The sequence below is a fragment of the Dreissena polymorpha genome, chromosome 2, assembly GCF_020536995.1.
Source record: "Dreissena polymorpha isolate Duluth1 chromosome 2, UMN_Dpol_1.0, whole genome shotgun sequence".
In the NCBI taxonomy this organism is placed as follows: Eukaryota; Metazoa; Mollusca; class Bivalvia; order Myida; family Dreissenidae; genus Dreissena; species Dreissena polymorpha.
In genome coordinates this window covers 135,945,664-135,965,224 of record NC_068356.1, presented here as the reverse complement: position 1 = coordinate 135,965,224, position 19,561 = coordinate 135,945,664, and the positions used below count along the sequence as shown (strand labels likewise).

The 19,561-nt window shown below is 36.1% G+C and overlaps 1 protein-coding gene across 1 annotated transcript in view; it reads right to left on the bottom strand.

The window, feature by feature from the left end:
- LOC127869124 (integrator complex subunit 5-like) overlaps positions 1 to 19,222 on the bottom strand; it is a 59,895-nt gene extending 40,673 nt beyond the window's left edge. Inside the window, exons 1-7 of the mRNA XM_052411454.1 lie at positions 19,146 to 19,222; positions 8,447 to 8,657; positions 6,129 to 6,232; positions 4,849 to 5,003; positions 2,607 to 2,699; positions 1,991 to 2,186; positions 880 to 997 (exon numbers count right to left, since the gene is read on the bottom strand). Coding sequence (XP_052267414.1) covers positions 880 to 997; positions 1,991 to 2,186; positions 2,607 to 2,699; positions 4,849 to 5,003; positions 6,129 to 6,232; positions 8,447 to 8,657; positions 19,146 to 19,196 — 928 coding nt within the window. The 5' untranslated portion in view covers positions 19,197 to 19,222. The remainder of the gene's footprint in view (positions 1 to 879; positions 998 to 1,990; positions 2,187 to 2,606; positions 2,700 to 4,848; positions 5,004 to 6,128; positions 6,233 to 8,446; positions 8,658 to 19,145) is intronic.
- Between the last annotated feature and the right edge of the window lie 339 nt (positions 19,223 to 19,561).

Here is a 19,561-nt window from a genome sequence, read left to right as displayed (position 1 = left end):
TGGGCTGCATTTAAATTGTTTTTTTAACATTTCTTCTCTACATTATACCTGAAGGCAAGAAAATCTGGTATTTCTGACATTTTTGCTAGATATGTATACACAAGCCTCTTTCTAAGAAAACTGGGCTTAATGCATGTGCGTAAAGTGTTGTCCCAGTTTAGCCTGTGCAGACTCTTCTAAACAAAAATTTATCCTGTGTGGACTGTACAGGCCTATATAGTTTGACACTTTACGCACATGCATTAAGCCCCGTTATCCCAGAATGAGGCTCGTATGTATAAGCACAGAACTATTTGTACATTTCTGCACTAGATATGTATACATGTATGAGAAAACTGAAGTATTTGTACGTTTCTGCACTAGATATGTACACATAAATGAGAAAACTGTACAGTTGGCACAGGCTAATCAGGGTGATACTTTCTGCTTTAATGGAATTGTTTGTTTGAAAGAACGAAAATCCAGTCTAGGCAGAAAGTGTTATCCCTGATTAGACTATGCAGACTGCACAGGCTAATCAGGGACAATAATGTCCGCTTTAATGGAATTGTTCGTTTAAAGGAAGTCTTGTCTAAACAAGAATCCAGTCTAGGCAGAAAGTGTCCTCCCTGATAGACAACACTTTACACACAAGCATTATTCCCCATTACACACAAGCATTATTCCCCATTACATACAAGCATTATTCCCCATTACACACAAGCATTATTCCCCATTACACACAAGCATTATTCCCCATTACACACAAGCATTATTCCCCATTACACACAAGCATTATTCCCCATTACACACAAGCATTATTCCCCATTACACACAAGCATTATTCCCCATTTTCCTAGAGCGGGGCTCATATGTATGATAAAACTGAACTAATCGTACATTTCTGCACGAGGTACGCAGCCAGGATCTGTAGCAGCAAGGTTGACATGGAGGCAAGCTGCAGCAGGAACGGTAACATCGGGGGCTTCATACTAGACGGGGGCTCCTCCAGGCCTTCCTGTAGGCAACACAATAGTTTAAGGTTAAACATATTTATTTTAGCTCAATTGCATTGAAAGTCTAAGTCTTATTGAAACACTCAGCAGAAGGGTAACATTATGGACTTCATACTGGATGGGGGCTGAACACAATGAGCATAGCAGTCATTAAAGTTACATTTTGTTTTTTTGTTTTCAGCATTTTCAACATCATTTCAGTTGTCAGTAAGTTTAAACCTATTTATTTTAGCTTGATTGCATCGAAAGCCTTAAGCTTATTGAAGCACTGTTCGGTGCGTTTCCTGTGTAGAATCAGTGCTTGGGGTCTTTTGGGGAGATCTAAAGAGCGCTCCCACAGTGGGGATCGAACACATGACTTCCTGGTCGCTAGGCGGACACCATATCCACTACACCACTGTGACTTTAATGCTATAACTTCAGCACAACAACCATTATCATAAATAAAATGGATATATTAGTGCTTTTGAGACATTGCCCTAGACTAAAGTCTGAAGCAACAGCAATTGATTGAATTGTTTCTTTTATTCAAGAGGCAGCATTACCTGGAAGATGAGGACCTCCGCATATAGTGGCCATGTTTATTGGTCAAGTGACCTAGGATTGCCACATTTTGCCAATAATCAGTATCTGATTATGTACAATACAATCCAAATATGGGCATCATTCTGGGGTAAAACTGGGCTTAATGCATGTGTGTAAAGTGTTGTCCCAGATAAGCCTGTGCAGTCTGAAGACACTTTCCCCCAAAATGGATTTTCCTTTAAAAGAGACATGCTTTAAACGAAACACTTAATATAAGTGGAAGGTGTCGTCCCTGATAAGCCTGTGATGACTGCACAGACTAATCTCGGATGACACTTTATGTACAAGCATTAAGCCCAGTTTTTGTAGAATGAGGCTAATATATAGAAGTACCTGTAAAAGTTTGATGAGGGCATCACGGATATAGTGGCCATGTTTGTTGGCTACGTGACCCAGGATTCCTAAATTACCTGGAACAGTTTGATGAGGGCATCACGGATATAGTGGCCATGTTTGTTGGCTAGATGACCCAGGATGCCCACTACAGAGCCCATCTTGGGGATCTTCGTGTCCCTGCTCTCTACCGGCGCAGACATTCCGTGTTGGCTGTAGTCCTTGATTCCACACAACAACACTCGTGTGATGATCACCTTGGGGAATGCTGACCTGAGCCACAGATAGAGATTGATTTTGTTCTTTCATACAAAAAATTTGTTTCGTCTGAAATCATACCTACAGTATTTGTATATACTGAATATCACTGCAAAATACTGGTAGTATGCGAATGAAACACTAAATTCCTATACCTTAGCTTTGGAATTGAAGCCTTTAAAAATCGAACCTTGTAAGAAAGGTATTGAATTTAATTTGATTTTCTAAGGGACTACAGACGCGTCAAAGTGCGTAAAAGTGTGGTAACGGGTTAACTCATCCAATGTGTGTCATATCCAATCTTTTAAGTACTTATGCCCAGCAAACAGCATAAAACCTGAACAGACTGCAAGTTACTCGCAGGCTTTTCTGGCTTTATGCTGGTTGCCTGTAACCATTTCCAATATGCTTCTGAGTAGTTAAGGGTTAACTCACCCAATATGTGCCACGACCCAGTCAAAGTGAGGGCTGAATTTCACGGAGGCCTCTAGCAGCGCATCGACATAGGTGGCTGCCTCGGCCGAGACTCTGGTGAAAAAGAAAGATGAATCTGATGAAAAAGAGATAACTCTTTGATGAAAAAGAAAGATAATTCTTCGATGAAAAAGAGAAATAACTATTTGATGGAAAAGAGAGATAACTCTTAAAATATGGATATTCTATATTGTGACTCTTAAAATATGGAGAAAAAAAAATTGTGACTCTGATCATTAAATTTTCTGTAGAAAAAACATTGTATATGTATACTGCCTATTAAGGCTGGTATTAATAAGCATAAACCCAGGGGTTTTTTTGGCCCGATTTTATAGCCGAAATTCGGCTATGTTCCCAATCCCAAAAAGTATACTTTTTTCCCAAAATGTGGCAAAAAATTCCCAATTTCCCAAAAAAAAAAAAAAAAAATATTTTTTTTTTTTTTTTTTTAAAGATGTCTAATGTGTATTTTATCTCAATTTTAATTCAATTACATCTAACAAAGTATTATATGATTTTGTTCTTTTAATTTGAATGATTATAAAGGGTTTTATCAAATTTGGTATTTCCCTAATCAGTGGACTTTTCGTGTGGAAAAAAAGGCTAATGAATTTATTTTCCCAATTTCATGAAAATGCCGGTAAAATTCCCAATTCCAAAGCCATGGGCTATCTTCCCAAAAAGTGGAAAAAAACACCTGATAAACCTATTTATTTTAGCTCCATTTTATCAAAAGCATAAGGCTTATTGAAACGCTCTCTAGCCCATTTCCTGGGTAAAACCAGTACTTGGTGTCTTTGAAGGAGATCATAAGAATGCTTCCACAGTGGGAATCAAATCTGCCACCTCCCAGTCGCTAGGGGGACACCATATCCACTACAGCATGACCACCTTGGCTGGTATCACAAAGCTCTTGGAGTGTGTGTTTTTATTAATTTGAGTGCTGGTATTCGGCCCCATTCCTAATGTCAAAAGGTATGCATGAGTCGTGTTCTGAGAAAAATGGGCATAATGCATGTGCGTAAAGTGTCGTCCCAGATTAGCCTGTGCAGTCCGCTAATCTGGGACGACACTTTCCGTTTTTATGACATTTTTCGTTTAAATGAAGTCTCTTCTTAGCAAATATCCAATTTAGGCGGACTGCACAGGCTAATCTGGGATGACACTTTACGCACAAGCATTATGCCCAGTTTTCTCAGAACGTGACTCATAGATTTCCAAAAAGACTGCCTAAAATTCCCCATTGAAAGCTTAAAACAAAAATCTTTATAAATAAATTGCAACATTTACTTCATTTCCCTTTCCAACTTCATGGCTAAAACCTAAGTGCATAATTTTATACTATTTAAAACACTTATTCTCAATTTTTAAGTTTTTGTTCACACAAACATCAACAACAATTTCCCAATTTTAGTCAAAATGCATTTTCCCCAATCCAAAAGGCACCATAAACAAGAGCTGTCACCATAGAATGACACATGCCCCCTATAAACGCTTTGATAGAAGTTATGAGCATTTTACCATGCTAAATCCTTAAAATGCACAAAGTGACCCCATGACCTAGTTTTTGACCCGGCATGACCCATATTCGAACTTGACCTAGATATTGTCTAGATACAACTTCTGACCAAGTTTGGTAAAGATCGGATGAAAAGTATTTGAAATAGAGAGCGGACACAAAAAGTGTGACAGACAGACTGACAGACTTACAGACGGACAGTGCGAAAACTATATACCCCGTTTTCTTCGAAAGGGGGCATAAAAATGGTGAAAACAAAACAGAGCCCTAAGGATCCTAATGTAAGATGTAGGAAAATTTCAGATTTAGTTTTCTGTAAGAAATCTGATGTTTCCTGCTTACAAAAGGTTACAATATGAATCACTGTAAGAATATTTACTTGTTTAAGAAAAAAATATATTTAAATACCTAATAAAAAGATAGACAGAGTCTTAAGGAATTACATGAGGGACCTAATAATGCCCAATTGAAGGTTTCCTCATCTCCCATCCAGCTCTATAAGTTGAACCTCAGTAAATATTATGTTGAAAACATGTTTAATATAATATACTGTTTTAAGTATTTGTTTGGAAAAAAATAACACAACACTAATTTTCCAATATGTGTCAAAACAATGCAAATTTTCCAAATCCAAAGGGACAAAGTTCCCTTCCCAAAATTATGAAAAAAAAACAACAGCCGTACATGCCGGAGAAGCACTGCGTAGCCACCTCTATGAGAAGTTTGGTGGGTTTGCACGTCAACCATAACTGCAGTAGCTCCATCAGACTGCCCCGCTGCGGTACACATCGTCTGTCAGAGTACTTGCTGCTGATGTGACCCAGTAACTCCAGGGACCACTGCAAATGAGACAGTATTGGTTCTACCAAGGAAACGGATTTGAGTGTTTCAATAAAAATTAAACCCAGTAACTCCAGGGATCACTGTAAGTTAAGTTTACACCTATTTATTTTAGCTCGATTGCATAAAAAAAGCCAAAGGCATATTAGAAACGCTCTCGAGTCTGTTGCAAAGGTAGAACCAATACTTGCTGCTAATGTGACCAAGTAACTCCAGGGACCACTGCAATTGAGACAGTATTGGTTCTACCCAGGAAACAGACGGAGTGTTTCAATTCAAATTAAACCCAGTTACTCCAGGGACCACTGTAAGATGAGTTTAAACTTATTTATTTTAGCTCGATTGCATTAAAAAAGCCAAAGGCTTATTAGAAACACTATAGAGGCTATGTCCTGGGTAGAACCAGTACTTGCTGCCAATAACTCCAGGGACCACTGAAGTGGAAAGCACGGGGTCTACCCTGGAAATGGACTCAAGGTTGTTTAAATAAACCTTAGGCTTTCAATGTAATCGGCTAAAATAAATAGGTCTCAACTAAACAGGAAGTGTTATAAACATTAAGCCCAATTCTGCACAGGGAAATCAGTCTAGTCATTCAAGAACTCTAAGAAAACGCCAGCAGCGCAGTACTTCTCAACAGAGAGCAGGGGGACTTCTTCAGGACATCAGTGTAGGCAATCCAGTGTAGACAGAAAGTGTTGTCCCTGATTTGCCTGTCTGGACTGCGCAGGCTAATCTGGGATGACACTAAGCACATGCATTAAGCCCTGTTTTCCCAGAGCAAGGCTAACATATTACCATACTTAAAAACAAGAGCACCGCATAACGGGTGCCAACGCTCGGCTGAGGGTGCAGTTTTGAATAAATGAAAGTTTGTCAGAATTTTTTTTTTAGAGGTCACAGTGACCTTGACCTTTGACCTAGTGACCCAAAAATGGGTGTGGCATGTAGAACTTATACATATGAAGTTTCAAAGTTGTAGGTGGAAGCACTTTGATTTAAGCGCCAATGTTCAAAACCTTAACAAAATGTTCAGGTTTTAGCACGAGGACGGCAAGCTGGCTATGACAATACCTTAGGTTTTCTCCCAAAACAGGCGAGCTAAAAATTGAAGTAATACCCACAGTTGAAATAATGGGCGCCCAGGCGCTATAGTTGGTCTGCAAGAAACCATGCAGTATACCGCAGGCATCATGTAGGAAACTCTCCATAGCCTGGCTGCTTCCATCTGAAACATAAACACTCTTATTGAAGTTGCTCTGTGAAAATGGGGTTTAATACATGTGAGTAAAGTGTCATCCCAGATTAGCCTATGCAGTCTGCACAGGCTAATAAGGGAAGACACTTTCTGCCTGAACTGGATTTTCATCAAGTATAGCCTTTCTTTAAACAAAAGAATTTTAACAAGTGGAAAGTGTTGTCCCTGATTAGCCTGTGAGGACTGCACAGTCTAATTTATGACAACACTTTACTCACATGCATTTAACCCCCTTTTCACGGAGTGCGTTTGAACTTAAGACAGGCCCAACAGCAAAACAGTAATATTGCAATACAGAAATAAATTATTTTGTTAATTACCAAATCCCACTTTATGACCACCCAAATAAATGAGGACACTACTTATAAGACCAGATTTTTTCTATGAATATGATCATTGTATCCAATTATAAGACCGCCCACAATTCGGTAATATGAACCCTTTTTTGAGACTACAATTTTCATAAACTATTCAATTAGAAATTAACTTCCAATTTCTGTTCTTCCGTCCATTAATGTTAATTTAATTTAAACACCCTGCTAGCTGGCAACAGTTTGCTAAATATTCTAATCAAAAACATTATTTACATAATCACTGGTCAAAGCGATTATTTTTTCGTAATAAAGTTTCCAAGCCTGCATGACCAACACACAATCCATAATATGTTTCGGTTTCGTTCCATGATATCTTTTTGTTATAATATTTTTCTATAAAAAAAAAAAAAACACAAATCCTTAAGTTCAAATTGTTGTCCCAAAATTAATATAGCTTTTGTCATAAAAATTAAATCAAACAAGAAACGTCATAAATTGCGTAATCATTTAAATGAAAATAAAAGCTGGTTTGGCCATTAATTGTCATGAATAGGGTGGTATGTAATGAAAACAATAACATACAGCACATATGGCCATCGGTGGGCCCATCATAGACCTCCGGCCCATCATAGACCTCCGGCCCAGCTCCTCTGTATGTTATTGTTAAAACAACAAACAACTTTGAGATAGCAAACTACTTTTGCGGCATCAATTCAACTTTAAAATTGATAGGGATAAAAACCACCTTGATTTTATTATCATCCCGCTAATGCAGACACTTTTAAAAAGACCCAATTTTGTCCTTATATATTTCAATGATCATTATAAACTATTAAGACTACCTGCTATTCCATATAAATAGCACTTTTTCTTCTTTCAGACTGAAATGAGCCTTGTTCAAGGAAATCTAGATTTAATGCATGTGTGTTAAATGTCATCCCAGATAAGTCTGTTCAGTCAGCACAGGCTTATCAGGGACAATGATTTACCCCATCTTCACCGCAACATTGACGGTATAACACCCCATGGAATAGACTAGCCTCTATCCCACCTTGTTGAATAAACCTGTCGCGTGCACAGACAAATGACGTCATTAATAAATAAACAATTGTTCGCTGTGTTTCACTGTTTTTGAAGTTTCCAAACATGACACATTTGTTTGTTATTTTTCTTGTTTAGTAAAAATGCAATGGGATAAATAGAATACTAGAATTAGCGTTGAATAGAGAGAAGTTTATACTGCTCGGCTTGAACACCGAAAGTGCTCGCCAAGGTTTGCGCTCCCGGCGTTCTAAGCCTCGCAACATAAACTTCTCTCTATTCAACGCTAACCTAGTATTCTCTATTTCGGCCTTAACTGGATTTTCATAAAGAAGAGACTTTCGTTGAAAAATTCCACAAATGCAGAAAGTGTCGATACCTAATAAGCCTGTGCAGACCCCATGCATTAAACCCTGTTTTCCCAAAATGAGGCTCAAATGACCACCAACACTTCAAATGACCCCACAAGATGTGACCAGCCATCCAGGCAGCATTAATTAATGACATAAAACATACGACTTCGAGATAGCAACCAGCTTATTGACACTATCAACCCTTTCCCACTCAGAAACCAAGTGAAAATGGCCATGTGCAAACAGCATAAAACCAGAACAGCTTGCGAGTAACTTGCAGTCTGTTCGGGTTTTATGCTGTTTGCTGCTTATCAGTTTCTAAGGGTTGAAAATGAAGCCCTTAAAACATTAATCTAGTAAAAAGGTCTGTAATTAAATTTTACTTTCTAAGGGACTACAAATACGTCAATATACGTATCTAAGTGGTAAAGGGTTAACCCCATTTTCACAAAGCAAGGCTCGAATACAATTCTTACCACTGACACCTTGGCCCACGTCTATTTCCACCAGGTAATTATTGACAGCTTCGTCAAACACATTTGCAATGTACTCTAGCACAGCGTAGCGCGCTGTAGGCAGATTGCGCAATAGCACTAGAGCTGACTGTGATAAAGTTTCTCTCTGTCGAAGGCTAAGCACTTTATGGCTGGCTCCGTGAATGAAGTGCCTCACTTCCTTAAGAATGTCCTGAAAATGGTACATGAACATGTGAGATAAAAAGAAAACTAGGCTGGTGTTTAATCAAAGCCCAATTAGCGCAGTGCCGCATCCATTTTTTGGTTTGCCACTATGCACTTTCCAATGTGGGCCTATAGCCCTTTAATCAATTGATAGAATTTCCTAAACAAGGGCCTTTGTGTTGACCTTTCATTTGTTACCCAGTGTTTTTTTTTCACTGGTTTGGGAATGGGGCCTGGTCTCTTTGGATTGGGAAACATTCATGTTGTTTTGACTTAAATTGGGAAATGAGTGTCAGTGTTTTTTGCTAAAAAATACTTTAATATTGTATTGAGAATAAAAAGTGTGTTCACTAAGTCACTAAGGACTAATACTAATAGAGCTTGATGGGAGATGAACTCAATGATAACATTTATTTTAAAATAATATATATATGTTTGCTTTTTGGAAACCATCCAGTGATTTTTTTTTGCCAAAAATTACAGAGTATATTCGGCTGTTTCCCAATTACCGGTACAAAAAGCAACTTTTTTTAAATCGGACCCAAATTGCCACATTTTCCCAATAAACTCAATAAGATTGTAAAGGTTAAACAGCGATTATTCCATAGAATGATGGCTTACAGAGTGTGTCGAGTGCTCATTAAAGAATAACTGACTTAACCATTGTTAATGAATGTAGCCGGATATATGCGATTGTACATTGCTATTCACAACTCTCTATATCGCGGAGCACACAGGATAGAGTCCATGTACATGTATCACTATTGAGCACACCTGTTTTTACATCATTGTCCATGATGGGTGACAAGCAGAACAGAAATTATAATGTAAGACCAAAATGACAAAAAAGTTTGCAACCCATGCAAAAGACACAAAAAATTACCCGACATGAGGTCCGATGACTTTTTTAATTTACAGGACTTCACCAGATTTTATTGGACCTTTTTCTTCTTTAACCAAACAATAGAAAATACCTTTTACATAGTTTATTTTTATTATTATGCTGTTCACAATGTTTAATAATTCTAAAAACCATAAAATAACAACTAAATTTAAACCTGTTTTATTAAAACATATTGTAACAAGGGACAAAATTGTCACAAAACCAGGTTTTCATTGTGAAAAAAAAATCTGATAAAGGGAGAAAACTCAAACTAAACTTTTGAAATGAACAAAAAAAATTAACCCCCTTTGTATTTTTTTTTTTTAAATCTATTTTTAGTCGTGGCGAACTTGACATTGGAGATATTGACGTGATTCTTTCGTGCGACACACCGTCCCATGATGGTGAACAAATGTGCCAAATGATTTTAAAATCTCACAATGAATGACATAGTTATGGCCAGGACAAGCTAATTTATGGCAATTTTTGACCTTTGAACTCAAAGTGTGACCTTGACCTTGGAGATATCGACGTAATTATTTCGCGCGACACACCGTCCAATGATGGTGAACAAATGTGCCAAATGATTTTAAAATCTGACAATGAACGACATAGTTATGGCCCGGACAAGCTTGTTCCGCCAGCCCGCCAGCCAGCCAGCCCGCCAGCCAGCCAGCCAGCCCGCCCGCATTCGCCAATCTAATAACCAGTTTTTTCCTTCGGAAAACCTGGTTAAAAATTTCAATAAAAAGTGAGCATGCCGTCAATACACCACACTGCGTTATGGGTGTAAACTGCAGTTCACAGTAAACTGTTTTCGGTCAAGGTATAATGGGGTTTCATGTTTAGATAAGATCATATTATTTTCACTGACATGCAGTTGTATTTGAGATGGAAACACGACAACATTGGCGGGAGGTTTATAAACAATGGATGCTTTTATAGGAATTAATTGGAAAGGCAAATAAGGTAAGTTTATTTCAAATAATGACGGAATAAACTGTAGTTTTTCTAAAAGCAGACTATAGATCATGTTTACTCTTTCCTAGTTTCCAGAAACAGACGGAATAAGCCGAAGTTGATATTTATTTACATCCGGATTTCTTTCTTCAAATTTTTTTTTTTTGACTGTAAAGGACCAGGACTAATGCAAATTTGTTAATATAATTTCAATAATACGGGCAAAAGCCCGCGAAGCCGGCGTTGACCGTTCATACATATGGGAATTTAGACATAAAATTACATAAGAATACCACATATGGATACGTCTCAAAAAAATTTGCCACGCGACATATATTTTCGCGATGCTATTTATGAACTTGAACAAATCAAAAACACTTTGACATATGCTAAATCACATGTAAATACATACCTCAGGAAAAGTTATATCAATGACATCATAATTGTGTAGCGAATCGTACTAAATATTCTCGCATTATTTGTATTTCTTCGCAACCGTTCCAGAATTAGGTCATTACTCAATTATCTCCCCTGAATGCTCTTCTTCAGTGGGTATAAGCCGAAGACTGGTTCACTACACATAGTAACAGTCTTCACCGAACACAATTTAGGGGAACATAACCCGTCTTTAATATATTGCCGAATCTCAGATTTCTGTCAAATTCATTTGGTTTGATCTTTTCGATATCTTATTGTTATTATTATCCTGACAAATCACAAACGCTTGTTAAAAAATTATTTGTTTTAAACACTATAGTTGGCATCTCTATTCTTCCAGTATTCTCGCGGTATTTCAATAAAGACACCCTACTGTTTAAGGGTTTTCCCCAGGCCATTTAAGCGCCCCTTGCCGGGGCGCTTGAATTTCGAAATCAGAGTCCCCGGGGCGCTTGAAATTTTCCGATCAGTGTATTTTTCAGTAAAAGAAAGTGGAGATTGTCCAAACAAATCAAGGTTTCTCTATCAGTGTATCAATATTCCCTGTTTTAAAAGAGCACTCGGTACCTACTTTCACAAGTAATCGCCATAAACACCACATGGGGTAATGGATAATCCACTGATAAGAGAATAGCATGACACGCGTATCGATTATTCTAGCCTTATTACACAGTCATTTAAATGCTGACAAGGATGTATCTGGTAACTTTCCAGTCGTCAAACTGTGAAGTTCATCGTCCAATCGGTTACGCGAATGCTTATGAGGGCGAGGTTAACTATCGACCATTATTTTTGATTGACTTCGGGCATGAAGTAAGAGTTTATCGCAGCTTGATTAACCAAGAAGTTGTACCATTCACGTAATATAAAACAGGTAATTAGTACAGTACAGTACATTAAAGACGGTTTCAGGCTTCATCATCACACCTTTTTACTGCAAACAAGTATTACCTATGACTCATTATTAATACGAGAAATTAATTGCAAGTGGTAAACAATTGCTTATTATAGCGAGTAAGTTGTGCAAATGACTCCCGGTTACAATTATGTGATAACAATTTCATTCCAGTACATGTATATTTCATCATGTCCATTTATAGAACTGATTCACCTCGTTTTTCTGACATTTATTCGACACATAATGCGCTTTAACAAATTTTAGTTGAATTAATTACGCACACTTGTAAATGTTTCGTCCGATAATGGATAGTTAGAAGACTGATGATGGCAACCGGCCGTGATCCTCGTGGACAACGTGAATTTCATGCATAATTCCGTCAAAACATTTATTCGACTCGTAAAGTGTTTAAACAAATTATGGTTGAATTTATAACGCAACAGTTAATATTTGTTGAAATCTCAAATGGGAATAATTAAATTTGTAATCCGAAACCCATTCCCGTAAGTCGATGCTAACGCGTTTTTAATCGAAACACACTTCCGAATGTAAATGTTACCGCAACGTTAAATATTTTTGCTTCAAATTATCAGTAAAAATTTATTTTGTGTCGAATCTTTTTCTCAATTAATAAGTGTGCAAAAATTATGCAGCATGTACAATGTCGCGTCATTTGCATGCAAAGGCGTGCGTGTATTGAGCGTTTTAACAAGCACACAACAGGTCAGGGGATTGACGCATATTCAGAGGCAATATTTCATCAAATCTATAAATAGTCAATTAAAAAATGGCAAGGTTTGTGTTAAAGAAATAATTGAGAGCTTTAATTGTAAATATTTACCAGAAAGTGATTGATAAAAACAGAATAAACGGAATTATCAGGTAATAAATAGAAACTTGAAAAGTAGTAAGTATACAGTAATAGAGTCGGGTTAAAACGGATGTATTGGGGAATCTTTCGAGTCGGGATTTTACTATCTGTGCGGGAAAGTTTTAAAACAATTAAACAATATAAAAAAATATATTTTTAAATGACTGGGGGATTTTTTGAAGAGTCATAGCGCACCAAATGACGTCTTTTGACGCTGTTTTTCTTTGAGTTATAACGCACCACAGAACGTGAATTGACACGTTAAATTTTTTAAAAAATCTACGTCTGGAGGGGACACCCCTCCCAAACCACCCCTAGCAGCCCCGGGGCGCCTGACAAAAATCCTGTGGAAAGCACTGTGTTTATGTATCAGAATTTGTGACGCATTTTCCATTCGCTCTCAGAAAGAAGTTTTACATGTGATCATGAGCAATATTCTGGTAAGTTGTCGTTGTTATCCACCAGAAACACATTTATTCACAAATTTTTAAGATATTCAGATCTAACTTTTTAGTCTTTTAGCTTTAATTTTTAAAGTATTTACACCTCGTCTGCTCGCACTTTACCGATATCCCCAAAGGTTACATATCACTATAATTAGTTTAGGCCTAAAAACCACAAAATCCGATACCGTTGGAATTTTCGTACCACAAATTGCACAATCTTACGTAAAAAATCTTCCAGATTCGAAATCAACAAAAAACAAGACATTTATAAATTGTCTGCATTATTGATCAAATTTTAAGATATTACGGGCAAAAGCCCGCGAAGCGGGCGTTGACCGTTCATACATATGGGAATTTAGACATAAAATTACATAAGAATACCACATATGGATACGTCTCAAAAAAATTTGCCAAGCGACATATCAGGGGACAAAAATTCCACTCGTCCGCTCGTATTGACGAGTGAAATCTTGAAAGGACGAGTGAATTTCCCTAAAGCTCTCGTCCTACAGGACGAATGAAAACAAGCTGATGTTAAAAAATGAATTTTCTGACCAGTAAGACTATTTTTCATTTAATAAAATCATTTTCTAAAAGCATATCTATTCCGAAAGTAGAATGCGAATGAACCGGAAATTGTAATTGTAAATTTCATACAGCAGGTGCACGTTGTTATACGAGACTTGTGTCCCGAGTAAATATTGACTTTTTGGTGTAAGCTTTGCGCGTACATGTTGACAGGGAACCATGCGACTGCAGTCACTGTTAGTATTGACTTTTAAAGAATTATTTAAGCGCGAAGTACGGTTTTAAACCAGATTTAAACCAGTCTGAATTTCGTTTGAAAAATGTCTGACATACGAGCGTTCTTAAAAAGGGGCGAGGGCTATTTTTTTAAACGTCCGAAACGGAAAGCACGCGAGCATTAGAAAAAATTATTTATTTTGTGTTCCTCATAAATAAAGTAACTTATTTCACTGCTTAGCAGTGATATACTTTAGGAAATTTTATAAGTCATATCAGCCCTTTGCAATCTTTATTTCACACATATTTGAAGGACGAGTGCGTGTGTTTGCAGGACGAGTGAACATTTTAATGCACTCGTCCTGCAGGACGAGTGCAGTTTATGAATATTTTTGTCCCCTGCATATATTTTCGCGATGCTATTTATGAACTTGAACAAATCAAAAACACTTTGACATATGCTAAATCACATGTAAATACATACCTCAGGAAAAGTTATATCAATGACATCATAATTGTGTAGCGAATCGCACTAAATATTCTCGCATTATTTGTATTTGTTCGCAACCGTTCCAGAATTAGGTCATTACTCAATTATCTCCCCTGAATGCTCTCCTTAAGTGGGTATAAGCCGAAGACTGGTTCACTACATATAGTAACAGTCTTCACCGAACACAATTTAGGGGAACATAACCCGTCTTTAATATATTGCCGAATCTCAGATTTCTGTCGAATTCGTTTGCTTTGATCTTTTCGATATCTTATTGTTATTATTATCCTGACAAATCACAAACGCTTGTTAAAAAATTATTTGTTTCAAACACTATAGTTGGCATCTCTATTCTTCCAGTATTCTCGCGGTATTTCAATAACGACACCCTACTGTTTATGTATCAGAATTTGTGACGCATTTTCCATTCGCTCTCAGAAAGAAGTTTTACGTGTGATCATGAGCAATATTCTGGTAAGTTGTCGTTGTTATCCACCAGAAACACATTTATTCACAAATTTTTAAGATATTCAGATCTAACTTTTTAGTCTTTTAGCTTTAATTTTTAAAGTATTTACATCTCGTCTACTCGCACTTTACCGATATCCCGAAAGGTTACATATCACTATAATTAGTTTAGGCCTAAAACCACAAAATCCGATACCGTTGGAATTTTCGTACCACAATCTTACGTAAAAAATCTTCCAGATTCGAAATCAACAAAAAACAAGACATTTACAAATTGTCTGCATTATTGATCAAATTTTAAGATATTACGGGCAAAAGCCCGCGAAGCGGGCGTTGACCGTTCATACATATGGGAATTTAGACATAAAATTACATAAGAATACCACATATGGATACGTCTAAAAAAAAATTGCCACGCGACATATATTTTCGCGATGCTATTTATGAACTTGAACAAATCATAAACACTTTGACATATGCTAAAACACATGTAAATACATACCTCAGGAAAAGTTATATCAATAACATCATAATTGTGTAGCGAATCGCACTAAATATTCTCGCATTATTTGTTTTTCTTCGCAACCGTTCTAGAATTAGGTCATTACTCAAATATCTCCCCTGAATGCTCTTCTTCAGTGGGTATAAGCCGAAGACTGGTTCACTACATATAGTAACAGTCTTCACCGAAAACAATTTAGGGGAACATAACCCGTCTTTAATATATTGCCGAATCTCAGATTTCTGTCGAATTCATTTGCTTTGATCTTTTCGATATCTTATTGTTATTATTATCCTGACAAATCACAAACGCTTGTTAAAAAATTATTTGTTTTAAACACTATAGTTGGCATCTCTATTCTTCCAGTATTCTCGCGGTATTTCAATAACGACACCCTACTGTTTATGTATCAGAATTTGTGACGCATTTTCCATTCGCTCTCAGAAAGAAGTTTTACGTGTGATCATGAGCAATATTCTGGCAAGTTGTCGTTGTTATCCACCAGAAACACATTTATTCACAAATTTTTAAGATATTCAGATCTAACTTTTTAGTCTTTTAGCTTTAATTTTTAAAGTATTTACACCTCGTCTGCTCGCACTTTACCGATATCCCGAAAGGTTACATATCACTATAATTAGTTTAGGCCTAAAACCACAAAATACGATACCGTTGGAATTTTCGTACCACAATCTTACGTAAAAAATCTTCCAGATTCAAAAGCAACAAAAAACAAGACATTTATAAATTGTCTGCATTATTGATCAAATTTTAAGATATTTGTTGGTTTTCCGTTTTTAGAAGCTGTTCTGCCAAGGCAAGAGCTGGGCATTATACAAGCCATTCTATCCAGCAAAACTGACAGTTTTGGTTTACAGAAATCAACAAAGGAGGGATTCCCTAACTATCAAAATTTCCAAGCTTAACACACAGTTATTATCTGTGGTGATCTTTATTGGTTCTGTTTGTTTACTTGGATGGAACATATGTAAACTTTTGTAGAACTTTGAAAAGTCTATATACATGTATGTCTATCTATAAACAAAAATCAGCTATGGTATAATAAGATCAGATGTGCAAACAATGTCAAAGGGTTGTTAAATTAACAATTTGAAGGCAATTATGCTGAAAAAATATGAAAAGTTTCCATGCAAATTTTGTCTGTATATCGACAAGTGTCTGCCGATTATTGTCAAACTAGTAATACAAAACTTACCACAAGTATGTAAAAGCACTAAGTACCTGTGATCATTTTTAGTAAGATAGTGTAATTCTAAACAGTAGCAAATAGCTTGTTTAGTAAATGCATAATGCAATTAATATTATTTCCTATCTATTGTGTAATTAATAAATTGGTTGTTACTTGCTAATCCATGATAAATGTTTTATGGCTAGTGCAAAACCAGCAATGTTAATTTTGTAAAAGGTAATACAATAACACCACTTTGTAATTTCATATACGTAAATATTCTTGAAATGTAGGTTGAGGAGTTTTACTTATTTTGTAACTATTATTTTATGTGCAAATAAATGATGTGAAGTGTTTTGTATATCCACACAATACCACATATCTTTTTATATATGTACTGTATTATGTGTTATTTGAATGTTTAAATAAAAAAAATATGGATGATATAAAATGATGCATTCTAATATTTGCATTCAAATTGTAACTATAGAGCTAAGTGTATGCAGTTTAGACTGTGATTTTAGAACTGCTACAAAATGGCTAGTTTTTTAGTGGCGACACAATTTAAACTATTCAACAATTATAAGTTTGCGAAAGAAAATTAGAAACCTGCAAGATACCTGTATTTATTAAATATTTTAATTAACAAGTAGAACAGTAGAAATCATTCTTCTGATGAAGTCAGTGGTATACAGACGAAAGCTCCAGGTATGGCTTTCAATACGTAGTGTGTGTTATTTGGCAGTCTAAAACTTATTGGATTAAAAAAAAATCCTGTCAAATTTGTCAATCAAAATTGATTTGACACATCACATGTACTGTATGCTAAATGCAACTGCTTTAGCAAGCTGTCAAGTTGAATTGAGGCATTTGATGAAACAAACTGGTTCCTGGGTAGGACCAGTACTTAGTGTCTATATGACATACCACGACGTCGAAAGTCTACAAGACCTACTAGGTAGAACGATAAATGTACTTCGACGTACAGTTTTCACCGACCCTTGAGTGTTAGCCAATCAGAAGACACCTTACATCTGTTGCTTTTAGAGATATTTGACATTGAACATAAGTATTATTATTATTTATACCAAATTATGCGACTATCAACCGCTTACTCATAGATATTGTGCGTATTTATTAAACATTATTATTATTATAATTTATACCAAATTATGCGACTATCGACCGCTAACTCATAGATATTGTGCGTATTTATTGACCTGGCGTGGCGGAATTAACCTCTGACTTATGCAAGTTATGGTTATCACAAAATACGACCAACGGGGAGGTTATAATACATTATTTATCCCGTTAATGCTTGGTAACTGTTTGGTTACCGTTGGGAATTTCCTACACAGTAATGCACTGGACAGTCGTGATACTCCGCCCCGCATGATCAATAAATACTCACAATATGCTGAATAATTTTAATTTTAAAAAGGTTACAATTGAATCTTCTTCAAATTTGTATATAATCTATTTCAATGCATTAAATACTTGAAACTTCTATGTGTTGTTTTTTTGCCATTCTGATATTTTTATTCATTTTGTCCTCAATTAAAAAAGAGATTTTAAACATTTATTATGAATAAATCTGAAGGAAAAGCGGCTCAAAAGACTAGTGTTTTGATTGGCTGTTAAAAAAATGTGTACGTCGAAGTACAAACATGTATGTAGAAGTACAAATTGTACTTTGACGTACAAATATATACTTCGAAGTGTATTTTATATTTATGTCGACGTACAATTATTGTACTTCGATGTACATTTCTCTTTTTAACTTGTAGGTCTTCTTGACTTTCAACCCAAATGGTACGCCATAGTATGTCTTTAGGGTTATCTTAAGAATGCTCCCAATTAAGAGATCAATACAGAGACCTCCCAGTGACTAAGCCAGTTAGCAGACACCCCATCCACTATACCACAGACACCGAACCAGCTATAAATTCCTGTGGCTAGAAAACAAAAAAATATAAGATGCTAGATCTTTAAGCTTGGAACATGTAACTTGTTTTAAGATTGATTTTTTTATGCATTACTTAATTATTGCAACAATTATAATATTTTGAACACAATCATGTCAATATATTTATTAAAAATACATAGTTATCAAAAAAACTTAAAAAGCTTTTGCCCGTAAATTAGGTAGCACCTATAATCATATTATATAGTTCTGTTCTATACAAAATTATACATGGTCCGCGGACCAAAAAAGGGGAAAATGCCTTTTTCATTTCCCAAAGCAGTAATTTTAGCAAGAATTCTTCCCAAAATGAGCAATTTCTTCCCAAAATCCATAGGCTAGGGTCTCGTCCCAATGAAGCGAGGAAAACCCATGACATTTAAAGAAAGCAAATGCAAATTTATGATTAGCAACACCGAGAACCACACTACTCGAGCGAAGTTCAAATGAAGGATGTATTAATTTATCTAACAATAATTATTAAACGTAAACTTTCTATAAATTATAATGTAGTGTATCCGCTTATCGCGAATATATGTGATTTATTACTGTACGCGTGAGTTTTCATAAGTTGTTAAAAAATATAAAAAAACTTTAGATGAGAGTTTATTTTCTGACGGACGAATTGTGCTTCTATACATACATTAGAGTTATATTGCCCTGAAGAATTCGCCGACTCGGCGGCTGTTGCCATCTTACTTCAAGTTATGGAAGGCTACAATGCACTAAGTTTTCAACCTCCTTGTAGAGGTAGTTAGCTCCATGCAGAGATATTCGCTGCGATGAGTTGGCTAAGCATCAAGTGTCCACTACAGGAGTCACCAGCGGTCGCATAATTTACAGCATACTTAGGATAGAATAGGAGATGTATACATAAACGGATAAAATAGGAGATGTATACATAAACTCCTAACTTAACTAAACAATATGATACTAGGTGCTACCTAATTTACGGGCAAACGTTTATTTGATATCCATGGAATGTAATACAAATTAGGGCATTATTGTGTAAAAAAACACATAATAATTGGTTCATTACGAAAATAATGCATTCATACA